General features: G+C 53.0%; 1 protein-coding gene across 9 annotated transcripts; it reads left to right on the top strand.

Moving 5' to 3' along the window:
- The first annotated feature begins 4,248 nt into the window (after nt 1–4,248).
- On the top strand, nt 4,249–19,150 carry TULP1 (TUB like protein 1). Of its 9 annotated transcripts, XM_015449506.3 has the most exons (14): nt 4,249–4,332; nt 4,448–4,499; nt 4,853–4,943; nt 5,313–5,471; nt 6,114–6,263; nt 7,201–7,302; nt 7,379–7,495; nt 7,817–7,920; nt 11,202–11,372; nt 11,522–11,634; nt 13,219–13,330; nt 13,410–13,508; nt 16,862–17,033; nt 18,564–19,150. In XM_015449506.3, exons 1-14 carry the CDS (start codon nt 4,286–4,288, stop codon nt 18,695–18,697), a joined length of 1,623 nt encoding a protein of 540 aa, XP_015304992.1. In that variant the 5' UTR covers nt 4,249–4,285; the 3' UTR covers nt 18,698–19,150. The 9 variants fall into 9 exon arrangements, with proteins under 9 accessions (XP_015304992.1, XP_065399004.1, XP_065399005.1 ...); XM_065542932.1 differs by lacking the exon at nt 7,379–7,495; XM_065542933.1 differs by lacking the exon at nt 6,114–6,263.
- The last annotated feature ends 153 nt before the right edge of the window (nt 19,151–19,303 follow it).

Here is a 19,303-nt window from a genome sequence, read left to right on the forward strand (position 1 = left end):
AGTGGTGTAATCACAGCTCACTGCAGCCTCGACCTCTTGGGCTCAAACAATCCTCCCACCTCAGTCTCCTGAGTAGCTGCACCAGCATGCGCCACCACACCCAGCTTTACCTGTGGTTTTGAGGACAGAAGGTGAGAAACTGGAGAAGCTTCCCTGGGGCCTGAGCTGTGCCAGAGGGTGGATGTTCTTTTTTTTTTTTTTTTTTTTTTTGAGATGGAGTCTCGCTCTGTAACCCAGGCTGGAGTGCAGTGGCGTGATCTCGGCTCACTGCAAGCTCCGCCTCCAGGGTTCACGCCATTCTCCTGCCTCAGCCTCTTGAGTAGCTGGGACTACAGGCGCCCGCCACCACACCCAGTTAATTTGTATTTTTAGTAGAGACGGGGTTTCCCCGTGTTAGCCAGGATGGTCTCGATCTCCTGACCTTGTGATCCACCTGCCTTGGCCTCCCAAAGTGCTGGGATTACAGGCGTGAGCCATCGCGCCCGGCCAGAGGGTGGATGTTCTTATAGTCCTGCCAGGTCAGCACTGAGCCCCAGACCCCTCGTGAGACAGTCCTTAGCTCTTTTTTTTTTTTTTTTGAGACGAAGTTTCACTCTTGCTGCCCAGGGTGGAGTGCAATGGCGCAATCTTGGCTCACTGCAACCTCCACCTCCCGGGTTCAAGGATTCTCCTGTCTCAGCCTCCTGCGTAGCTGGGATTACAGGCGCCTGCCACCACACCTGGCTAATTTTTGTATTTTTAGTAGAGACGGGGTTTCACCATGTTGGCCAGGCTGCTCTTCAACTCCTGACCTCAAGTTATCTGCCCACCTCAGCCTCCCAAAGTGCTGGGATTATAGGCGTGAGCCCCCGTGCCCAACTGTGAGACAGTTCTTAGCAATGTATCCGTTTGGCATTTGCAAGTCTCAGGAGCCCTCTGAAGTGCAGGTTACAATCAGGGCCACTCTTGTCCCGGTCCAGGGGGCAGTCCTGCTCCAGTGTGCCAAGTTCTTTGCTGCCTGGTAACAGTTTGCACGTGCTGTGCCTTGTGCCTAGAACATTCTCTTTTCTAGCCTTCAAGATCCTTCAGGCCGGGCACAGTGGCTCACACCTGTAATCCCAGCACTTTGGGAGGCCGAGGCGGGCAGATCACCTGAGGTCAGGAGTTTGAGACCAGCCTGGCCAACATGGTAAAACCCCATCTCTACTAAAAATACAAAAATTAGCCAGGCATGGTGGCACACGCTTGTAATCCTAGCTATTTGGGAGGCTGAGGCAGGAGAGAATCGCTTGAACCCGGGAGGCAGAGGTTGCAGTGAGCCGAGATCACGCCATTGCACTCCAGCCTGGGCGACAAGAGCAAAACTTCGTCTCAAAAAAAAAAAAAAAAAAATCCTTCAGATTTCAGTTTAAAATTTCCTTCCTTGGCCGGGCGTGGTGGCTCACACCTGTAATCCCAGCACTTTGGGAGGCTGAGGTGGGCGGATCACTAGAGGTCAGGAGTTCAAGACCACCCTGGCCAACATGGTGAAACCCCATCCCTGCCAAAACTACAAAAAAAAAAGAAAAAAAAAATTAGCCAGGCGTGATGGTGAGTGCCTGCAGTCCCAGCTACTCAGGAGGCTGAGGCAGTAGAATTGCTTGAACCTGAGAGGCGGAGGTTGCAGTGAGCTCAGATTGCACCACTGCACTCCAAGCCTGGGCGACAAGAGTGAGACTCCATGTCAAAAAAAAAAAAAAAAACCTTCCTCAGGACTGGGCATGGTAGCTCATGCCTGTGTGAGGCATTTTGTGAGGCTCAGCACTTTGTGAGGCTGAGGCAGGTGGACCACTTGAAGTCAGGAGTTCGAGACCAGCCTGGCCAACATGGTGAAACTCCTTGTCCACTAAAAATACAAAACTTAGCCAGGCGCCTGTAATCCCAGCTACTCAGGAGGCTGAGGAAGGAGAATCGCTTGACCCTGGGAGGTGGAGGTTGCAGTGAGCTGAGATCATTGCACTCCAGCCTGAGTGACAGAACAAGACTCCATCTAACAAAACAGAACAAAACAAAACCTTCCTTCCTCAGGCAGCCTTGTCTGTGCTCTAAGTCCAGACTGGATCCTACCTACTGTTGTTGTGGAGCCCAGTTCTTTTCCTTCTTGGCATTTCTCACAACTAATAATGATGAGATCATTATCACTAATTTGCGTATTTATGTCTCTACTATCTGTCTCTCTCACAAGCATGTAAGCTTCACGAGGGCAGGGACCACATCATTTTGTTCATCTCTGTATGACCGTTACTTAGCATAGTGCTTGGCACACAATAGGTGCTCAGGAAATATTTGTTGACTGACACTCAGCTGTTAGTTTCCTCACCTTTAATATCAGGGTGTTTTTGTTTGTTCGTTTGGTTGTTTGGTTTTGTTTTTGAGACAGGGTCTCATTCCATTGCCCAGACTGGAGTGCTGTGGCGCTATCTTGGCTCACTGCAGCCTCTGCTTCCTGGGCTCAAGTCATCCTCCTGCCTCAGCCTCCCAAGTAGCTGAGACCTCAGGCATGTACCACATAGCTCAGCTAATTTTTAAATTTTCTGTAGAGACATGGTCTCACTATGTTGCTCAGCCTGGTCTTGAACTCCTGGGCTCAAGTGATCCTCCCAAAATGCTGGGATTACAGGCATAAGCCACTGCTCCTTGCCCTAGTATCAGGGTGTTGATGTCTGTCTCATAAATATTATTGTGAGGGTGGAGTGAGAATGGGAGCAAGCCACAGTAGGTGGACAATAAACGCTATTATTATCATATGGTCAGAGCCAAGTGAGGACTGAGGCCTCTCTGAAGTGGCGACTCGAGGGCTGTTTAGAGTTGGATAGGGTTCATGGAATAGGGAGGGCATTCCAGGAGGGAACAGCCTGAGCAAAGCCTTGGAGGACAGAAGTGTAAAGGCAGTAAGGAAACCTACGTGGCTGTGTGAAGAGTATGGCTTGGGAAAACCCTGTGGTTAGAAAGGCAGACTGAGGCCAGATCAGGGAGAGCCTTGAATGTCAACCCAACACATTTAAACTTAATCCTTAGGCAGTAGGGAGACAATGAATGTTTTTGAACAAAGGTGGCAACCGAAGAAGTAGTATTATTTTATTTTATTTTATTTTGTTTTATTTTATTTTATTTTTGAGATAGAATTTCGCTCTTGTTGCCCCGGCTGGAGTGCAGTGAGGCGATCTCGGCTCATTGCAACCTCCGCCTTCCGGTTTCAAGCGATTCTCCTGCCTCAGCCTCCGGAGTAGCTGGGACTAGAGGCACACGCCACCACGCCCAGCTAATTTTTTGTATTTTTAGTAGAGATGGGGTTTCACCATGTTGGCCAGGATGGTCTAGATCTCTTGACCTCATGATCTGCCCACCCCGGCCTCCCAAAGTGCTGGGGTTACAGGCGTGAGACACTGCACCAGGCCAAGAAGTAGTATTTTAGAAAGGTCCATTTGATATGGATTTACCCTAATTAGCCAGAATTGTGCCACTGCACTCCAGCCTGGGTGACAAAAGCAAAATTCTGTCTAAAACCAAACCAAACCAAACCAAAACCACAAAAGCCTGTCCCCTATCAGTGAAAAAAGAAAGAGTTAAGAGTGTACCTCCAATACAGACATATTCTTTTTTTTTTGAGATGGAGTCTTGCTCTTGTTAGCCAGGCTGGAGTGCAATGGCAATATCTCAGCTCACTGCAACATTTGCCTCCCAGGTTCAAGCAATTCTCCTGCCTCAACCTCCCCAGTAGCTGGGACTACAGGTGCCCACCACGATGCCCAGCTACTTTTTGAATTTTTAGTAGAAACAGGGTTTCACCGTGCTGGCCAGGGTGGCCTCGAACTCCTGACCTCAAATGATCCACCTGCCTCAGCCTCCCAGAGTGCAGAGATTACAGGTGCAAGCCACCGCACCTGGCCCTAGTTCTTATTTTTTGTGAAAAATAAAGATAAATACAAGATCCACTCTAATGTTTTCTTCCCACATCCCATTGACAAATGACTAATTGGCCCCTCTCACCCCAAGCTTCTGGGGGCTTCTGGGGGCTTCTGGGGCCAGGTGGAGTTGGTGGCCATCCTGCAGGCTGCTGGGCATCTGAGAAGAACTGGATTTGAGATTCTTCCCCCAGTGGCCTGGGCCTAGCAGGGGAGGGTCGTGGGCTATAGCACCTCCCACAGCGTGGCCAGGCCTCCACTCCTTGAGCAGGGGGAGGGGGGTGAAGTTGAGCCGGGATTAGCAGGAGTCGGGAGGGAGGCTCCTAGACCTGCAGAGAAAGGGGTGCGATAGGCAAGGCACCATGCCTCTGCAGGATGAAACCCTCCGAGAGGTGTGGGCCTCTGACAGGTCTGGAAGGCTCCCATTTCGTGGTACCTGAACCCTGGGTGGTCTAGATGGAGGGGCTGGGTGGGATGGGGAGGGAAGGGGAAGGGAGACAGGCTGATCCCTTTGCTACCCTCAGTGGGCATGAAGAAGAAAGCCTGAGCCCGGAGGCCCCGCGGCGCCCCAAGCAGGTATGCCACCCCACTTGGAAAGGAAGCAGAAAGATGTCCCCACTGTGCGTAAACCCACGCAGGGTAGGGGGTCTAGGGGTGGGACAGGTCCCCCTCGGCAGGGTCTGGGGATTTGTGGGGAGAAAGGGCTGTTTGGGGGCTTGGGATTTCCAGGAGAGGAATTGGGGACTTTGGAGCATTGGATATGGCCACGATGCATGGAAGGGGTCATCCTTCCTCACTCCAAGAAGGGGGCTGCAGTTCCCCCGGATAATCTGCAGTTATTTCTGGCGGCTCAAGGGATTAGAGGGGGATGGGCAGGCCTCAGCGCCCCCCTTTCCTTCCTCGCCCTCCTCTTGACCCCCCTTCCGCAGCGACCCGCCCCGGCACAGAGGCTAAGGAAGAAGAGGACGGAGGCTCCCGAATCCCCCTGCCCCACGGGATCCAAGCCCCGGAAGCCCGGAGGTGGGCGGGGTGCAGAGCCCTGGTGGACCCCCAGGGTGTGGGCTGCGGAAGGGAGGGGCCTGAGGGCCGGCGCGGGTGTTGCCGAGCCCTGGAACAGGGGGAGGGGGCGGGGAGTGATGAGGGGGTATTGGGTTTGGGGTTGGGATAGAAGGGGGTAGGAGTGGGGTAGAAGGGGGTGGGGGTGGAGGTAGAATAGAAGGGGGTGGGAGGCCAACTGGAAGCCTGGGAAAAGTGTTGAAAATGGAAACAGCCCAGGGGAGACCCCTAGGGTGAGGAGCCTGAGGGGAAGCGCCCAGGCTTGGGGGTAGGGGGTAGAGGCTCTGCCTCACGGAGCCCTGGATGGGACCCCGTCTGAACCCCTCATCTCAGCTGGGCGGAAGGGGAGGCCGCGGGAGGAGCCTTCCCCAGACCCAGCCCAGGCCCGGGCGCCGCAGACGGTCTACGCCAGGTTCCTCAGGGACCCCGAGGCCAAGAAGCGCGACCCCCGGGAAACCTTTCTCGTAGCCCGTGCCCCAGACGCGGAGGACGGTGAGAGAGGGCCCCAGGGACGCGGGTGAGGGGGCGGTGGAGCTAAGGAGAGAAGGGGCTGGCTGGACGGGAAGGACCCAGAGAGGCAGAAAACAATTGTAATCAAACAGCCCCCTCTTGTCTGGCTTTGTCTTTGAGCCAGGTATTGTGCTAAGCACCAACTACGAGAGGGTCATTCCTTTGTTCCCCTCCACCACCACTGTACAGCTGGAGAAACTGAGTCATAGAGCCCTTAAGGGTTTTGCCTTAAACAACAGTTAGGAGCCAGAAGTAGCCCAGATGGGTCTGACTCAAGGTCAGAAACAGACAAGGTCAGGGAGAAGCAGAGTGGATGCAGGGAGAAGGGGAAACAAGAGGCAAGGGGAGTGTGTAAGGAGAGGAGGGTCTCAGGGAGAGAGAGGGAGGGCATTTCCCCAGGACAGGAGTCCTCCAAACCCAGCCACTCCCCTGACTTGCAGACCCTGAAGGCTGCCAGTCACCCTCATTCTTCTGGGAAGGTGCCACGTCTCCGGTTCTTGTTTCAGAAGGGCAGGCTCCCCTCCTGGTGCCCATGCACCACTTCCTAGCAGTCTGGAGGCACTGGGCTCCCCAGATAAGGAGGGCCCCGCTCAAACTCCCATTATGAAGAGTTTCTACCTACAGAGGAGGAGGAGGAAGAGGAGGATGAGGATGACGAGGAAGAGGAGGCAGAGGAAAAGAAAGAGAAAATCCTTCTGCCTCCCAAGAAGCCTCTGAAAGAGAAGAGCTCCGCAGACCTGAAGGAGAGGAGGGCCAAGGCCCAGGGCCCAAGGGGTGGGTGCTGAGGGTGCTGAGAGCTCACGGGGATGCAGAAGAGCTCTGTCCTTGGGGGGCTTGGTGTCTCACTGAGACACAGCGATCGAGGCCTCAAAAGGAATCCAGTACTGTGACTGGAGGGTTTTTCCTCTGATGGTTTCTCTCCCACATGGTCCTTAAGGACACAGACCAATATATGCCCCTACCCCTGGCCCCACTGCCCCTGCCCCTTGAGCTCTGTGAGCCAGAGGAGGACAGAGGATTCTAGTTTTCTTTGTGATTTTTGTTTAGTTTTTGTTTTAACTCAATGGAAATTGTTATGATTTTTATAAAAGTATCAAAGTGATTACAGTAAAAAGAAATCAGTGAATCGATGCTGTGACCGTGTCCTGGCCCTGGGCACCTTACCTGATAGGGACCAGCAGCCTGGCCTAGAGCTAGGACCTTGGGCCTCTGAGGCAGGGAGAGCACATTCTGTAGCGGTGACCAGAGAAGGTTTCCTGGAGGACACGGGACAAAAGGCAGGATTCAGAGGCTTGGTTAGAAGGCCTGGTGTTCATTCATTCGGGAACTGCTAGTTAAGCTCCTGGTCTTTGCCCAGAGCTTTTTTGGCCTCAGGGAAAGAAAAACCAAGATGAGCAGAAGTCACAAAAATTAGCCGGGCGTGGTGGCATGCACCTGTAGTCCCAGCTACTTGGGGGGCTGAGGCACAAGAATCACTTGAACCCGGGAGGTGGAGGTTGCAGTGAGCTGAGATCCTGCCACTGCATTCCAGCCTGGGCAACAGCGAGACTGTCTCAAAAAAAGAAAGAAAGAAAAGAAAAAGACAGCAGGCTGTGGGCCCCTGTCAAGCTTTCAGCCTCCCTGGGGACTATAGGGAGGACAAGAGAGTTGGAAGGCAGCCTTCAGCCCCAGTAGACACCTTATTTGCCTGACCCCCATCTTCCATCTCCAGGAGACCTGGGAAGCCCTAACCCCCCGCCGAAAGCTCTGCGTGTTAGGAATAAGGAAGCCCCAGCAGGGGAGGGGACCAAGATGAGAAAGACCAAGAAGAAAGGTGAGCCCAGCCCAGGGAGGAACAGGGAACTCTAGCTGCGCTGGGGGTTGTGACACTTTCACATCCACACATGCAGGGTCTGGGGAGGCCGACAAGGACCCCTCAGGGAGCCCAGCCAGTGCGAGGAAGAGCCCAGCAGCCATGTTTCTGGTTGGGGAAGGCAGTCCTGACAAGAAAGCCCTGAAGAAGAAAGGTGGATGGCAAGGGCTTCTGGTGTGGTGACATCTTGAGGTGGTCCTGGGGGCGGGGAGCTGGAGGGTCCTTACATCATACGGGACCGTGCTAGGTAAGGAGTTTTCGAGGTCTAGAGTCAGACAATGTGCGGGGCATCTTGACCCCCGCATTGATAGCTGTGTGGACTCAGGCAGGTGTCTTAGCCTTTCTGAGCTCTAATAATAACATGGAGTCGACTCTCTTGTGGTTGTGGGGAGCATCCACGTGAGACACGGGTGTTGGAAGCACTTTGCAAACCAGGGTGAGGAGTTCACAACCTTGTCTCCCCCTCCATGCCCAGGCACTCCCAAAGGCGGGAGGAAGGAGGAAGAAGAGGAAGAGGAGGCAGCTACGGTGACAAAGAACAGCAATCAAAAGGGCAAAGCCAAAGGAAAAGGCAAAAAGGTTGGGGCCCAGAGGGGCGGGGGCTGAGGTCCCTTCAGGGAGCAGAGGCAAGGGCCTGGACTTGGGATCCTAGAGGGTGGGGGCTTGGAGCCACTTGAGGTTAGAACCTTGGCTTCCCCTCTTGTGACAGGATATAAAGACAAAGGAAACCAGGTTTGTGCAAACAGAGGAGGTGTCTGTGGGGTCACCAAGCTAGGACTTGCCATGCAAGGGCCTTAAGTCATCTGGGCTTTCTGAAGCCTCCCCTCTGGAGCGTAACCACCAGACAACCAGAGATGCCCCCACGCCCCCCCATGTTTTTTGTGCCGGGGAGGAGGAGCACACAGGCAGAGAGGCAGATGAGGACTGACTGATAGTCAGCTGCACCGGTTGTTAAAATGTTTCCACCCTACTGCCCTGAGCTCCCCAGGCACTTTCACCCACCTTACCCAGGACCTCCCAACCTCCCAGCAACTAAACACTCCAGCAACAAAAGGGTTAACACTGCCCATCAGGGGCCTCCTGGTTTCTCCTCCAGGCTTACCAGTAGGCATCTTCATGGCGAACAGGTTGTTAAATATTTTGAATATTGCCCCTGCTCCCAAACAGGACTCAGACACCAACACACAAAAGCTGGAGTAAGCAGGAGAGGGAGGTCCAACTGAGAGAAAGTAACAAAAATCTTCAAGGAACAGGTTTCCCCCAGTGGGGGGAGATCATCACAAGGACAGGGCCTGGATTTTAGCTTTGTAGGTTTATTAGTTTGTGCAGGAGTGGTCAGGTCTAGGGGGACTGATTCACATTAACCAAGATCACCAGATGCTGATGTACAAACTGAAAGGCCAGTTTACTGTCTCCCGGGGGGAATGTAACTGCAGAAGAGCCTTCAGTACAGTAGGCTCTTGAAATTCGCAGCTGCTGAAGTGTTTGAATAAGTTCTGGCTTTCTCCACATCGTGTTCCAAACATAGTCTTTTGTTTCCCAAGTTTCTTCTGGAACAGCCTAGCCTAGAGAACAGGTGATCACTTGTCCGTGAGCTGAGGATTCACTGCTCCACATCAGCCTCCCTCAAACACACTGCAAACCTGTGCTCAACAAAAACAGCTATGGCCAGGAGGGTGGCTCACGCCTGCAATCCCAGCACTTTGGGAGGAGGAGGCAGACGGGTCACTTGAAGTCAGGAGTTCGAGACCAGCCTGGCCAACATTGTGAAATCTCATCTCTACTAAAAATACAAAAATTATCAGGGCATGGTGGTGCACACCTGTAGTCCCAGCTACTTGGGAGGATGGGGCAGGAGAATCGCTTGAACCCAGGAGGTAGAGGTTTCAGTGAGCCGAGATTGCGCCACTGCATTCCAGCCTGGGTGACAAGAGCGAGGCTCCGTCTCAAAAAAATAAAAAATAAATTTAAAAAAAAACGGCCAACCACAGCACATCAGGGATTCTTCGTGGCTCCCAAATAGGATTGAACCCTCAAATACACACACCCAGGCTGGCAGTCCATGCTTGCCCCTGTTGGGAAAGTTGGGCTTAGACTCTTGGCTCCCTTCCTCTGAGGGATAGAACATGAAGACAAAGGGCACCAAGTTTGTGAGAACAGAAGGGGCTGTTGTGGGGTCACCAGGCCACCCTAGGGTTTTATGTCACCAAATTGTTCTTAGGAGTTTCTCAATGAGCAAAGTGAGCTTACATATTCATTCATGCATTAACTATGCATTGCTGTGTAACAAATCACCCCAAACTGAGTATCTTAAAACAACATTTACTTTCTTATTCAATTTCTGAGAGCCAGAAATCTAGGAGTGGCTTAGCAGAGTAGTTCCGGCTCAGGGTCTCTGAGGAAGTTGCAGTCAAAATGTCAGCTGGTGCTTCGGTCACTCTGAAGGCTTCACTGGAAATGAAGGATCCACTTCTAAAATAGTTCGCTGTGGTGGTGTTAGCTGGAGATCTCAGTTCCTTCCTACAGGGACCTCTCCTGGAGGCTGCTTGAGTGTTCTTTTTTTATTATTTTTTAAATTTTATTTATTTTTTTGCTTCTTATGCTTCATAAGTGTTCTTATGCTTATCTATTTTTTGCTTCAGAGTGTTCTTATGACATGGCAGGCAACTTCTCCCAAAGTCCAAGAGACAGAGAGCCATGTAGAAGCCACAATATCTTTTATGACCTAACCTTGGAAGTGGCCCATGATCACTTCTGCCATATTCTACTGGTCACAGGGAGCAATCCTGGTATGCAGTGGGAGGAGACTACATAAAGTCACAAATACCAGGAGACAAGGATCATTGGGTGCCATCTTACAATAGTGAATATCATCTTGACTATGGTATTCATTATTTACTATATGCTAACAGTAAGAGTGGCAGCTAACACTTCCATAGTACTTAGAACATAGCAGTCCATTCTGTTAGCCCCATTTCACTGCCTGAGACAGTGTGCAAAGGAGGGAAGGTCTTTCTTTTTTTTTTTTTTTTTTTTTTTTAGAGACGGAGTCTCGCTCTGTCGCGCAGGCTGGAGTGCAGTGGCCGGATCTCAGCTCACTGCAAGCTCTGCCTCCCGGGTTCACGCCATTCTCCTGCCTCAGCCTCCCGAGTAGCTGGGACTGCAGGCGCCCCCCACCGCACCCGGCTAGTAGGAGGGAAGGTCTTTCTAAAGGCTCTGGACCTCATAGGAGACTGGACAGAACTCATGCCTCAGCCCCACCTCTTACTAGTTATGTGAACTTGGGCAAGTGACTTAACTTCTCTAAGCCTCAGCTTCTTCAGCTACACAATGGGGATGACTACCGCGGTGGGGTGATAAGAGGATGAAATGAGTAAATATTTGGAAAGTACTTGGAACTATGGCACCCTGATAGAATTTATGCAAGCATTTGTTAAATACAAAGGGAAGGCCTGTCCCAGGTATCCACCCCTACTATACCTACTTCTCAGATGAGAAAATTGAGTTACAGTGTGGTGAAACTTAACAGTTAAGACAGTTAGTGGTGAAACTAGGATTTGAACCTAGACAGTCTGGCTCCAAACCGTGTGCTCCTAACCACAAGCTAAGCAGAATAGAAATAAATCACAGAGCTCCCCAGAGCCTCCTAACTTGGCCGTGCTGGGCTGCCAGGTAGCGTGAGGGGCAGTGGCGTCCCAGCCTCCAGGGATGCGGCCCCTGCTCCAGCCAGCCTCTCTGTTCTCTCCGCACACAGAAAGCGGTGAGTTGTCCTGCCGGGCTGCCCGTGTCTCAGCACTGGGACCTGCTGGGGGCGGGGGAGCTGGTGGTCTGGGGCTGATAGACCCTCTGCCCCCACCCAGAAGGAGGAGAGGGCCCCGTCTCCCCCCGTGGAGGTGGACGAACCCCGGGAGTTTGTGCTCCGGCCTGCCCCCCAGGGCCGCACGGTGCGCTGCCGGCTGACCCGGGACAAGAAGGGCATGGATCGAGGCATGTATCCCTCGTACTTCCTGCACCTGGACTCAGAGAAGAAGGTGGGTGGGGAGAGGCAGCAGAGGAGGGAGGGTGGAGGGGTCCGGGATGGGGGCCAGGGGACAAACGGGCCTGCTTTCTCCCCGCCGCTCACCTCCATCCCTTCCCACCTTCTCTTCCCATCCTCTCACCTGTCTCCCCTTTTCCCCAGGTGTTCCTCTTGGCTGGCAGGAAACGAAAACGGAGCAAGACAGCCAATTACCTCATCTCCAGCGACCCTACCAATCTGTCCCGAGCGGGGGAGAATTTCATCGGGAAGCTGAGGTGGGGCTGGGCTTCCTGGGGCGGAGGGGTGGGGGGTGCTTGGGTCAGCAAGAAGGCCATAGCCAGTCATCTCTGTCCTGCTGTGCCTGGCAGGGCACCCACCACACTGGGCACCCTGGAAACATCCCCTAGCCTCGGGCCTCTCACTTTGATGTACATAGATCGTTTGGGGAGCTTATTACAATGTTTCAATGTGTGGGGTGGGCCCGGGAGTCTACTTTTTTAATGAGCACCCAGGCGATGCCCACACTGCTGCCAGCACAGGGCTTCACTTGGAGCAGGGCATAAGTTCCACGAGGGCAGGCACTGTGCCTGTCTTGTTTAGGGCTCAGTTCCTAGCACTGAACACATATTAGCTCAACAAGTATTTACTGATCAAATGAATGAACATATATTCAGCACTATCCTGTGCTGTCTTCCCATACATCTCATCTCATCCTCACCAGGAATGTGAGCGCTGAAGGAAGGGGACGCCTGAGTCAGGCCTTATTTCTTAAATGTATGTATTTAGGCTGGGCGCAGTGGCTCATGCCTGTATTCCCAGCATTTTGGGAGGACGAGGCAGGTGGATCACTTGAGGTCAGAAATCCGAAACCACCCTGGCCAACATGGTGAAACCCCGTCACTACCAAAAATACAAAAATTAGCTGGGCATGGTGGCACACACCTGGAGTCCCAGCTACCTGGGAGGTTGAGGTGGGAGAATCTCTTGAACCCAAGAGGTAGAGGTTGCAGTGAGCTGAAATCATGCCACTGAACTTCAGCCTGGGCAACAGACCAAGACCCTGTCTCAAAAATAAATGAATAAATAAATGTATGTATTTAACAAAACTTTTATAAGGCCTAATTATGTGTCAGGTATAATTCTAAGTCACTTCCAAATGTTAACCCATTCAATCCTCTTATTGTCCAAATGAGGGAAATGCTGTTGCTCAGTCCATTTTGGGACGCTGGGGCTCAGAGAGTTTAAATACCTTGCCCAAGATCTCACAGCTAGTAATAGTAAGAGATGGGGTTGGGATTTTAACATTGCCTAGTCTCCTTGTAGATCCAGACTTTTATTTATTTATTTATTTATTTATTTATTTATTTATTTATTTTGGCGTGCACTCTGTCGCCCACGCTGGAGTGCAATGATGTGATCATGGCCGTGGCTCACTGCAGCCTCGACCTCCCAGGCCCAAGTGATCCTCCCACCTTAGCCTCTTGAGTAGCTGGGACTACAGGCACATGCCACGGTGCCTAGATAATTTGGTGGGTGGGGGAGCGGGTATTTTTTGTAGAGACGGGGTTGCCTGCCATGTTGCCCAGGCTGGTTCCAAACTCCTGGACTCAAGCGATCCTCCCTCCTCTGACTCCTAAAGTGCTGCGATTATAAGCTTGAGCCACCATGCCCTGGGTTGGGCCAGCATTTAAAAAGACCTCTGCATAGGGGGAAACCTGGGGCAGGGAACATGAATTGCTCAGTTCTAAGAAACCCCCACCCTTGTAGGAAGCTCTCTAAACTGCTTGGCTGTGTGGAAGGGGCCTGGGGCAGGGATGTAGGTCCCCTCAGCCCTGCCCCAAGCTCTACCCTGCTTGCAGGTCCAACCTCCTGGGGAATCGCTTCACGGTCTTTGACAACGGGCAGAACCCACAGCGTGGGTACAGCACTAATGTGGCAAGCCTTCGGCAGGAGCTGGCAGCTGTGATCTATGTGAGGACTCCACCTGTCCCCCATGCCAGGCTGCTCCCCTTACAGGGGCTGGCCTCACAGGCATCTGTTTCCTTCCCAGGAAACCAACGTGCTGGGCTTCCGTGGCCCCCGGCGCATGACCGTCATCATTCCTGGCATGAGTGCAGAGAACGAGAGGGTCCCCATCCGGCCCCGAAATGTGAGCCCCGCACCTCCATGGCCCCTGGCTCCCTATTTGAGAAACAGGGGAGTCGGGGCCCAGCTTAGGAAATAGCCAACTCCCTGGGCACGTTCATCACCCTCCAACACAAACTCATTCTGATCACCTATGGAATGGATTTGGGCTTTTTGTAATCGAATTCACTGAAAAACCACAATAGGCTTTTTGGTTGTTTGCAGAGTTTACTTCAAATTCATATATTACATCCATTCATATCTTCATTGACCACACATATTGAGTGCTAAGTATTATCCTAGGCACCTGGAAGACATCAGTGGACAAAACAAAGATCTGCCCCACCCCCCCGAAGCTGGCATTATATTGGGAGGAGAGTGACAGTAGACAATAATTGTGATAAATAAGTAAATTATGGAGCATACTGGAAGGTGGTAAGTGCTATGGGGAAAAACGTCAGACCAGGTGCAGTGGCTCACACCTGTAACCCCAGCACTTTGGGAGGCCAAGGCGGACGGATAACCTGAAGTCAGGAGTTTGAGACCAGCCTGGCCAACATGGCTAAACCCTATCTCTACTAAATATACAAAAATTAGCCGGGTGTAGTGGTGGGCACCTGTAATCTCACCTGTTTACTCAGGAGGCTGACGCAGGGAGTATTGCTTGAACCCGGGAAGCACAGGTTGCAGTGAGCCAAGATCGCGCCATTGCACTCCAGCCTTGGCGACAGAGCGAGACTCTGTCTCAAAAATTTAAAAAACGTTGCTGGGCACGGGGGTCACCATTTTGGGAGGCCAAGCCCGGCAGATCACAAGGTCAGGAGTTTGAGACCAGCCTGGCCAACATGGTAAAATCCCGTCTCTACTAAAAATACAAAAATTAACTGGGTGTAGTGACAGGCGCCTGTAATCCTAGCTACTCAAGAGGCTGAGGCAGGAGAATCGCTTGAACCCCACAGGCAGAGGTTGCAGTGAGCCAAGATCACGCCACTGCACTCCAGCCTGGGCAACAGAGCTAGACTCCATCTCAAAATAAGTAAATAAATAAATAATAAAAAAATAAAAAATTTTAAAAGAAAAAAGTCAAACAGGGGAAGGGAGATGACAAGTGTGTAAGTCTCAGTATTAAATATAGTTGTGAGAGCAGACCTCAATAAGAAGGTGAGGGAGTGAGCCTATGGATATCTGGGGGAAGAGCACCTGGGCAGAGGGAAGAGCCAGTGCAAGGGTCCTGTGGCAGGAGGGAGCCTGGTGGGCTGGAGGGACCACCAGGTAACCAGTGTGGCTGGAGGGAGAGGAGGTCAGAAAGGTGAGGGTAAGGGGTAGACAGGGCCTGTTAAACTGGTTTTTGCTCTGAGAGAAATGGGAAGCCACAGCAGGGTTTTGAGCAAAGGAGTGACATGACTTGTTTTTTTTGAGATGGAGTCTCGCTCTGTCACTCAGGCTGGAGTGCAATGGCGTGATCGCAGCTAACTGCAACCTCTACCTCCCAGGTTCAAGAAATTCTCCTGCCTCAGCCTCCTGAGTAGCTGGGATTACATGTGCCCACCACCTCACCTAGCTAATTTTTGTATTTTCAGTAGAGATGGGGTTTCGCCATGATGGCCAGGCTGGTCTTGAACTCCTGACCTCAAGTGACCCACCTGCCTCAGCCTCCCAAAGTGCTAGGATTACAGACCTGAGCCACTGTGCCCGGCCTTTTTTTTTTTTTGAGAACGGGTCTCACTCTGGGTCTCACTCCAGCCCAGGCTGGAATACAGTGGTATGATCACTGCTCACTGCAGCCTTGACATCCTGGCTTCAAACAGTGCTGCTTCCTGCCTCAGCCTCTCATGTAGCTGAGACCTTAGGCACATGCCACCATATCTGGCTAGTTTTTTGTAGAGCTGGGGTCTCACTTTGTTGCCCAGGCTGGTCTCAAACTCCTCAAGTGATCCTCTTGTCTCAAAAGTGTTGGGATTATATGCATGAGCCACCGTGCTTGGCATGACTTGTATTTTAAAAAGCAAAGGTTGTTTTGCGTGTGTATGTATGAGGCGTAGTTTAAGATGCAGAGATGTTCTGGAGAGATGTGTCAGTCCTGTGCTCTGCTCTTTAGCACTGCAGGTCCAGTGAGTCCAGGATTTCAGAGGCTCTGGGTGACTCGCATGCCCCATCCTCACAGGAGACTGATGTCATTTTACTCATTTACAATGAAAGATAATACCCCTGTCAGCTGATCACACATCCTTCCCTGCTGGAAAGTCACAGCCCAGGCTGATCTGCAGGGCACCAGCCATGGGAGGCTCAGTCTTGAGGGTTCACTCAGCCTGTGGGCCCCACAGTTGCCCCTCCCATGCCTGGAATAAACACACAAATCCCCCAGAGGCAGCATCTCCTGCCCTTGTTTGGACCCCGTAAGAAATGCCTAGTGCTGTTTTGGGTCTCTCTTCTGCCAATTACAGTGCAGTGGGAGGAATGGTAAGAGCAAGGTGTCATGGTCTCAGCTGACAGCTGAGACGTAAATCAGATGGGGGGTCAGGAAGGCTTCTTGGAGGAGGTGATCTTGAGTGGACTCACTCTAATCCATGAACGTGAGCAGGCGACAAGGAAACTCAGGAAAGAAAGATCTTAGGCCGGGCACGGTGGCTCAAGCCTGTAATCCCAGCACTTTGGGAGGCCGAGACGGGCGGATCACGAGGTCAGGAGATTGAGACCATCCTGGCTAAAACGGTGAAACCCCGTCTCTACTAAAAATACAAAAAAAAAACTAGCCGGGCGAGGTGGCGGGCGCCTGTGGTCCCAGCTACTCGGGAGGCTGAGGCAGGAGAATGGCGGGAACCCGGGAGGCGGAGCTTGCAGTGAGCTGAGGTCCGGCCACTGCACTCCAGCCCGGGCGACAGAGCGAGACTCCGTCTCAAAAAAAAAAAAAAGAAAGATCTTAAGGGCACATCATACAGACCCTGCTCCTTCCTTTCAGAAACTCTCCTCCAAGTACACTTTCTCTTAACTGCAATTTACCTATCCATCTCCCCAGCTCAACTGTGTGCCCTTTGTAGGTCCGAGATTGGCTCATCCTGTCATTAGGTACCAGCGTGTGTCTGTCTCCTAAGACCGCTTGGGTATCAATGGCATGGAGCGCCTATGTGCCAGATACTCCTTGCCATTTTCCAGCCCTCCGCTTTGACATCCTAGAGACAAAGCCCCATTCTCACAGATGTGAACCCTGTCCACAAGGATGCCACAGATGCCAAACCTGTTCTCAGATGTCCTAATGGATGAAGATGTCCAGGCCACACCCCTGCACACACAGGCCCAGGCCCCTTCTCTGGTCAGTCCTGAGCCATCTCAGTCACCTCTAACTGTCCTCTCCCTCTCTACCCCCCCGGGGCACCCCAGGCTAGTGATGGCCTGCTGGTGCGCTGGCAGAACAAGACACTGGAGAGCCTCATAGAACTGCACAACAAGCCACCTGTCTGGAACGATGACAGCGGCTCCTACACCCTCAACTTCCAAGGCCGGGTCACCCAGGCCTCAGTCAAGAACTTCCAGATTGTCCACGCTGATGATCGTGAGTACCTGAGGGCCCAGGTCTGGCTCTTCTCCACCACCCCCAGGACGTCGACCCTTATTCAAGCTCCCCTCACCCCCTCCCATACACACACATCAACCGTTATCCCGAGAGCTGAGACATCCCACAAGGTCACTCTCTCCTCCATAGGCACTGACACTCCATAGGCACTGCTCTCAAGAGCCTCGATATTCTAAGCGGGTGTCTTGGGGCTCCTGATTCCAGGTTCCCATTCCAGCATTGGCCAGAGCAGTAGGTTAGATACTGGGACATTCTGCATAAGATTGTGTTGAAGGGAGGGTTGAGCTCCTAGAGTCTGAAAACCACTGACAGCCCGACTCCTCTTTGGTCAAAGAGGGTGCTGAGGCTCAGAGAGGGCAGCCCTTTGCCCAAAGTCTCTCAGCAACTTCTCCAGGAAGTGACACTGGCCCTCAAAATTTATTTCACAAAACTTACACGGTGCTTATTATGTGCTAGACACTGTTCTCGGGATTTTACAGATACTGAATCATCAAATCCCTTCAACATCCCTGTGAGGAGTGCCATTATTATCTCTATTTGGCAGGAAACTGAGGCACAGAGAGGTTAAGCAACTTGCCCATGGTCACATCACTAGTAGGAGGTAGAGCTGACAGTCAGGATCTCCAGTGGCCATGCTCTTAACCTCTTCAAGATGGTTGCCTTTTAGGGGCAGGGAATATTAAGCATTTTTGAGTGCCTACTCTGTGTCTTCTCTCAAGTGAGAGGTCAAAGGACTACCCTGGAAGGGTCAGGGAAACAAGGTGTCCCTCTTACAAGCCTTGGTTGGAAAGGCTTCCTTCCCACTAGGGTGAGGAAGTTTGGGGATGGCAGGGTATCTCCCATAGGCCTCTGGGCTCACAGGGTTGGACCAACATTGAGTGAGCCCCAACTCCATCCTAGAGATGTGCCCCCAGTGCCACCTGTCCTGTGGCCGTGGGACTGCTCTCCAGATCATGTTTCTAGTGGAGCCTGGTCCACCTGAGTTTGGGGGTATTTTTAGCAACTTTCTGTCTCTATGCTGTGGGAGGTGCTGAGGTTGGGCTGGGAACCTGGATCAGAGAGAGGAGAAGTGCCCAGTGAGGCTGAGGAAGGGGACCAGCGGCTAGTCAAGGGGTGGAGCTGGAGTCTAAGGTGGGACTTCGTGGCTGGGGATAGGAGGAAAGAATGTGGCCAGAAACAACAGAGAAGTTGGGAAGGAAGAATTCTGGGCTTGGATAAATTTGACAGGGTCCCATAGTTAATCAGGTGCGAGCTCTAGGCATGGCCTGTGGCAGCAGCAGACAAGGCAGGGTCCCTGCCCCCAGGAGATTACAGTGTGACTGCAAAGCCATGTGGTGCTGGTGTGGAGTGAAATAGGAAGAGGGGATGGGTGTTGAGTAACTGAGATGGTGGCTGAGGGTTGGATCCCCAAGGCAAGGGAGAGACTGCCCCCAAGGTTGAGGGCACTGTCTGCCACGATGGCAGTCCAAGGAGGTCTCGGGCCGCCCCCACCCCGTCTTGTGTCCATAGCCGACTATATCGTGCTGCAGTTCGGCCGCGTGGCGGAGGACGCCTTCACCCTAGACTACCGGTACCCGCTGTGCGCCCTGCAGGCCTTTGCCATCGCCCTCTCCAGTTTCGACGGGAAGCTGGCCTGCGAATGACCCCAGCAGCCCCTCAGCGCCCTCAGAGCCCGTCAGCGTCGGGGGAAGGATTCAGTGGAGGCTTGCAGGGTCTCTCCAGCAAAGCCCCCGCGAAAAACTGCTCCTGTGTCCGGGCTGACCCCTCACTGCCTCTCGGTGACCTCTGTCCGCTCCCCAGCCTGGCACAGGCCGACGCAGGAGGAGCCTGGACAGCGGGTAGGACGGAGATGAAGAACATCTGGAGTTGGAGCCGCACATCTGGTCTCGGAGCTCGCCTGCGCCGCTGTGCCCCCCTCCTCCCCAAGCCCCAGTCACTTCCTGTCCGGGAGCAGTAGTCAGTGTTGTTTTAACCTCCCCTCTCCCCGGGACCGCGCTAGGGCTCCGAGGAGCTGGGGCGTGCTAGGAGGAGGGGGTAGGTGATGGGGGACGAGGGCCAGGCACCCACATCCCCAATAAAGCCGCGTCCTTGGCCAAGCGGAGCGGTGGTTCCTCAGCGCGTGCGGAGAACGAGGCGGCAAGAGGCGTCCGAGGCGCGGGCTAGAAGCCTCAACCCCCGCCCCACTCCCGCCCAGGCCGCGGGCGCTCCCGCGTCCCCTCCCCGCGCCCGTCGCGGGTCCTACCGAAACT

The sequence above is a fragment of the Macaca fascicularis genome, chromosome 4 (genome assembly GCF_037993035.2).
Source record: "Macaca fascicularis isolate 582-1 chromosome 4, T2T-MFA8v1.1".
Lineage (NCBI taxonomy): Eukaryota > Metazoa > Chordata > Mammalia > Primates > Cercopithecidae > Macaca > Macaca fascicularis.

Bases quoted from the DNA above. Each gene is read 5' to 3' on its own strand.
- TULP1 (XM_015449506.3), top strand. From the start codon at position 4,286: ATGCCTCTGCAGGATGAAACCCTCCGAGAGGTGTGGGCCTCTGACAG. The intron at 4,500-4,852 runs GTATGCCACCCC...CCCCTTCCGCAG, and splicing joins CCCCGCGGCGCCCCAAGCAG to CGACCCGCCCCGGCACAGAG. The intron at 6,264-7,200 runs GTGGGTGCTGAG...TTCCATCTCCAG, and splicing joins CAAGGCCCAGGGCCCAAGGG to GAGACCTGGGAAGCCCTAAC.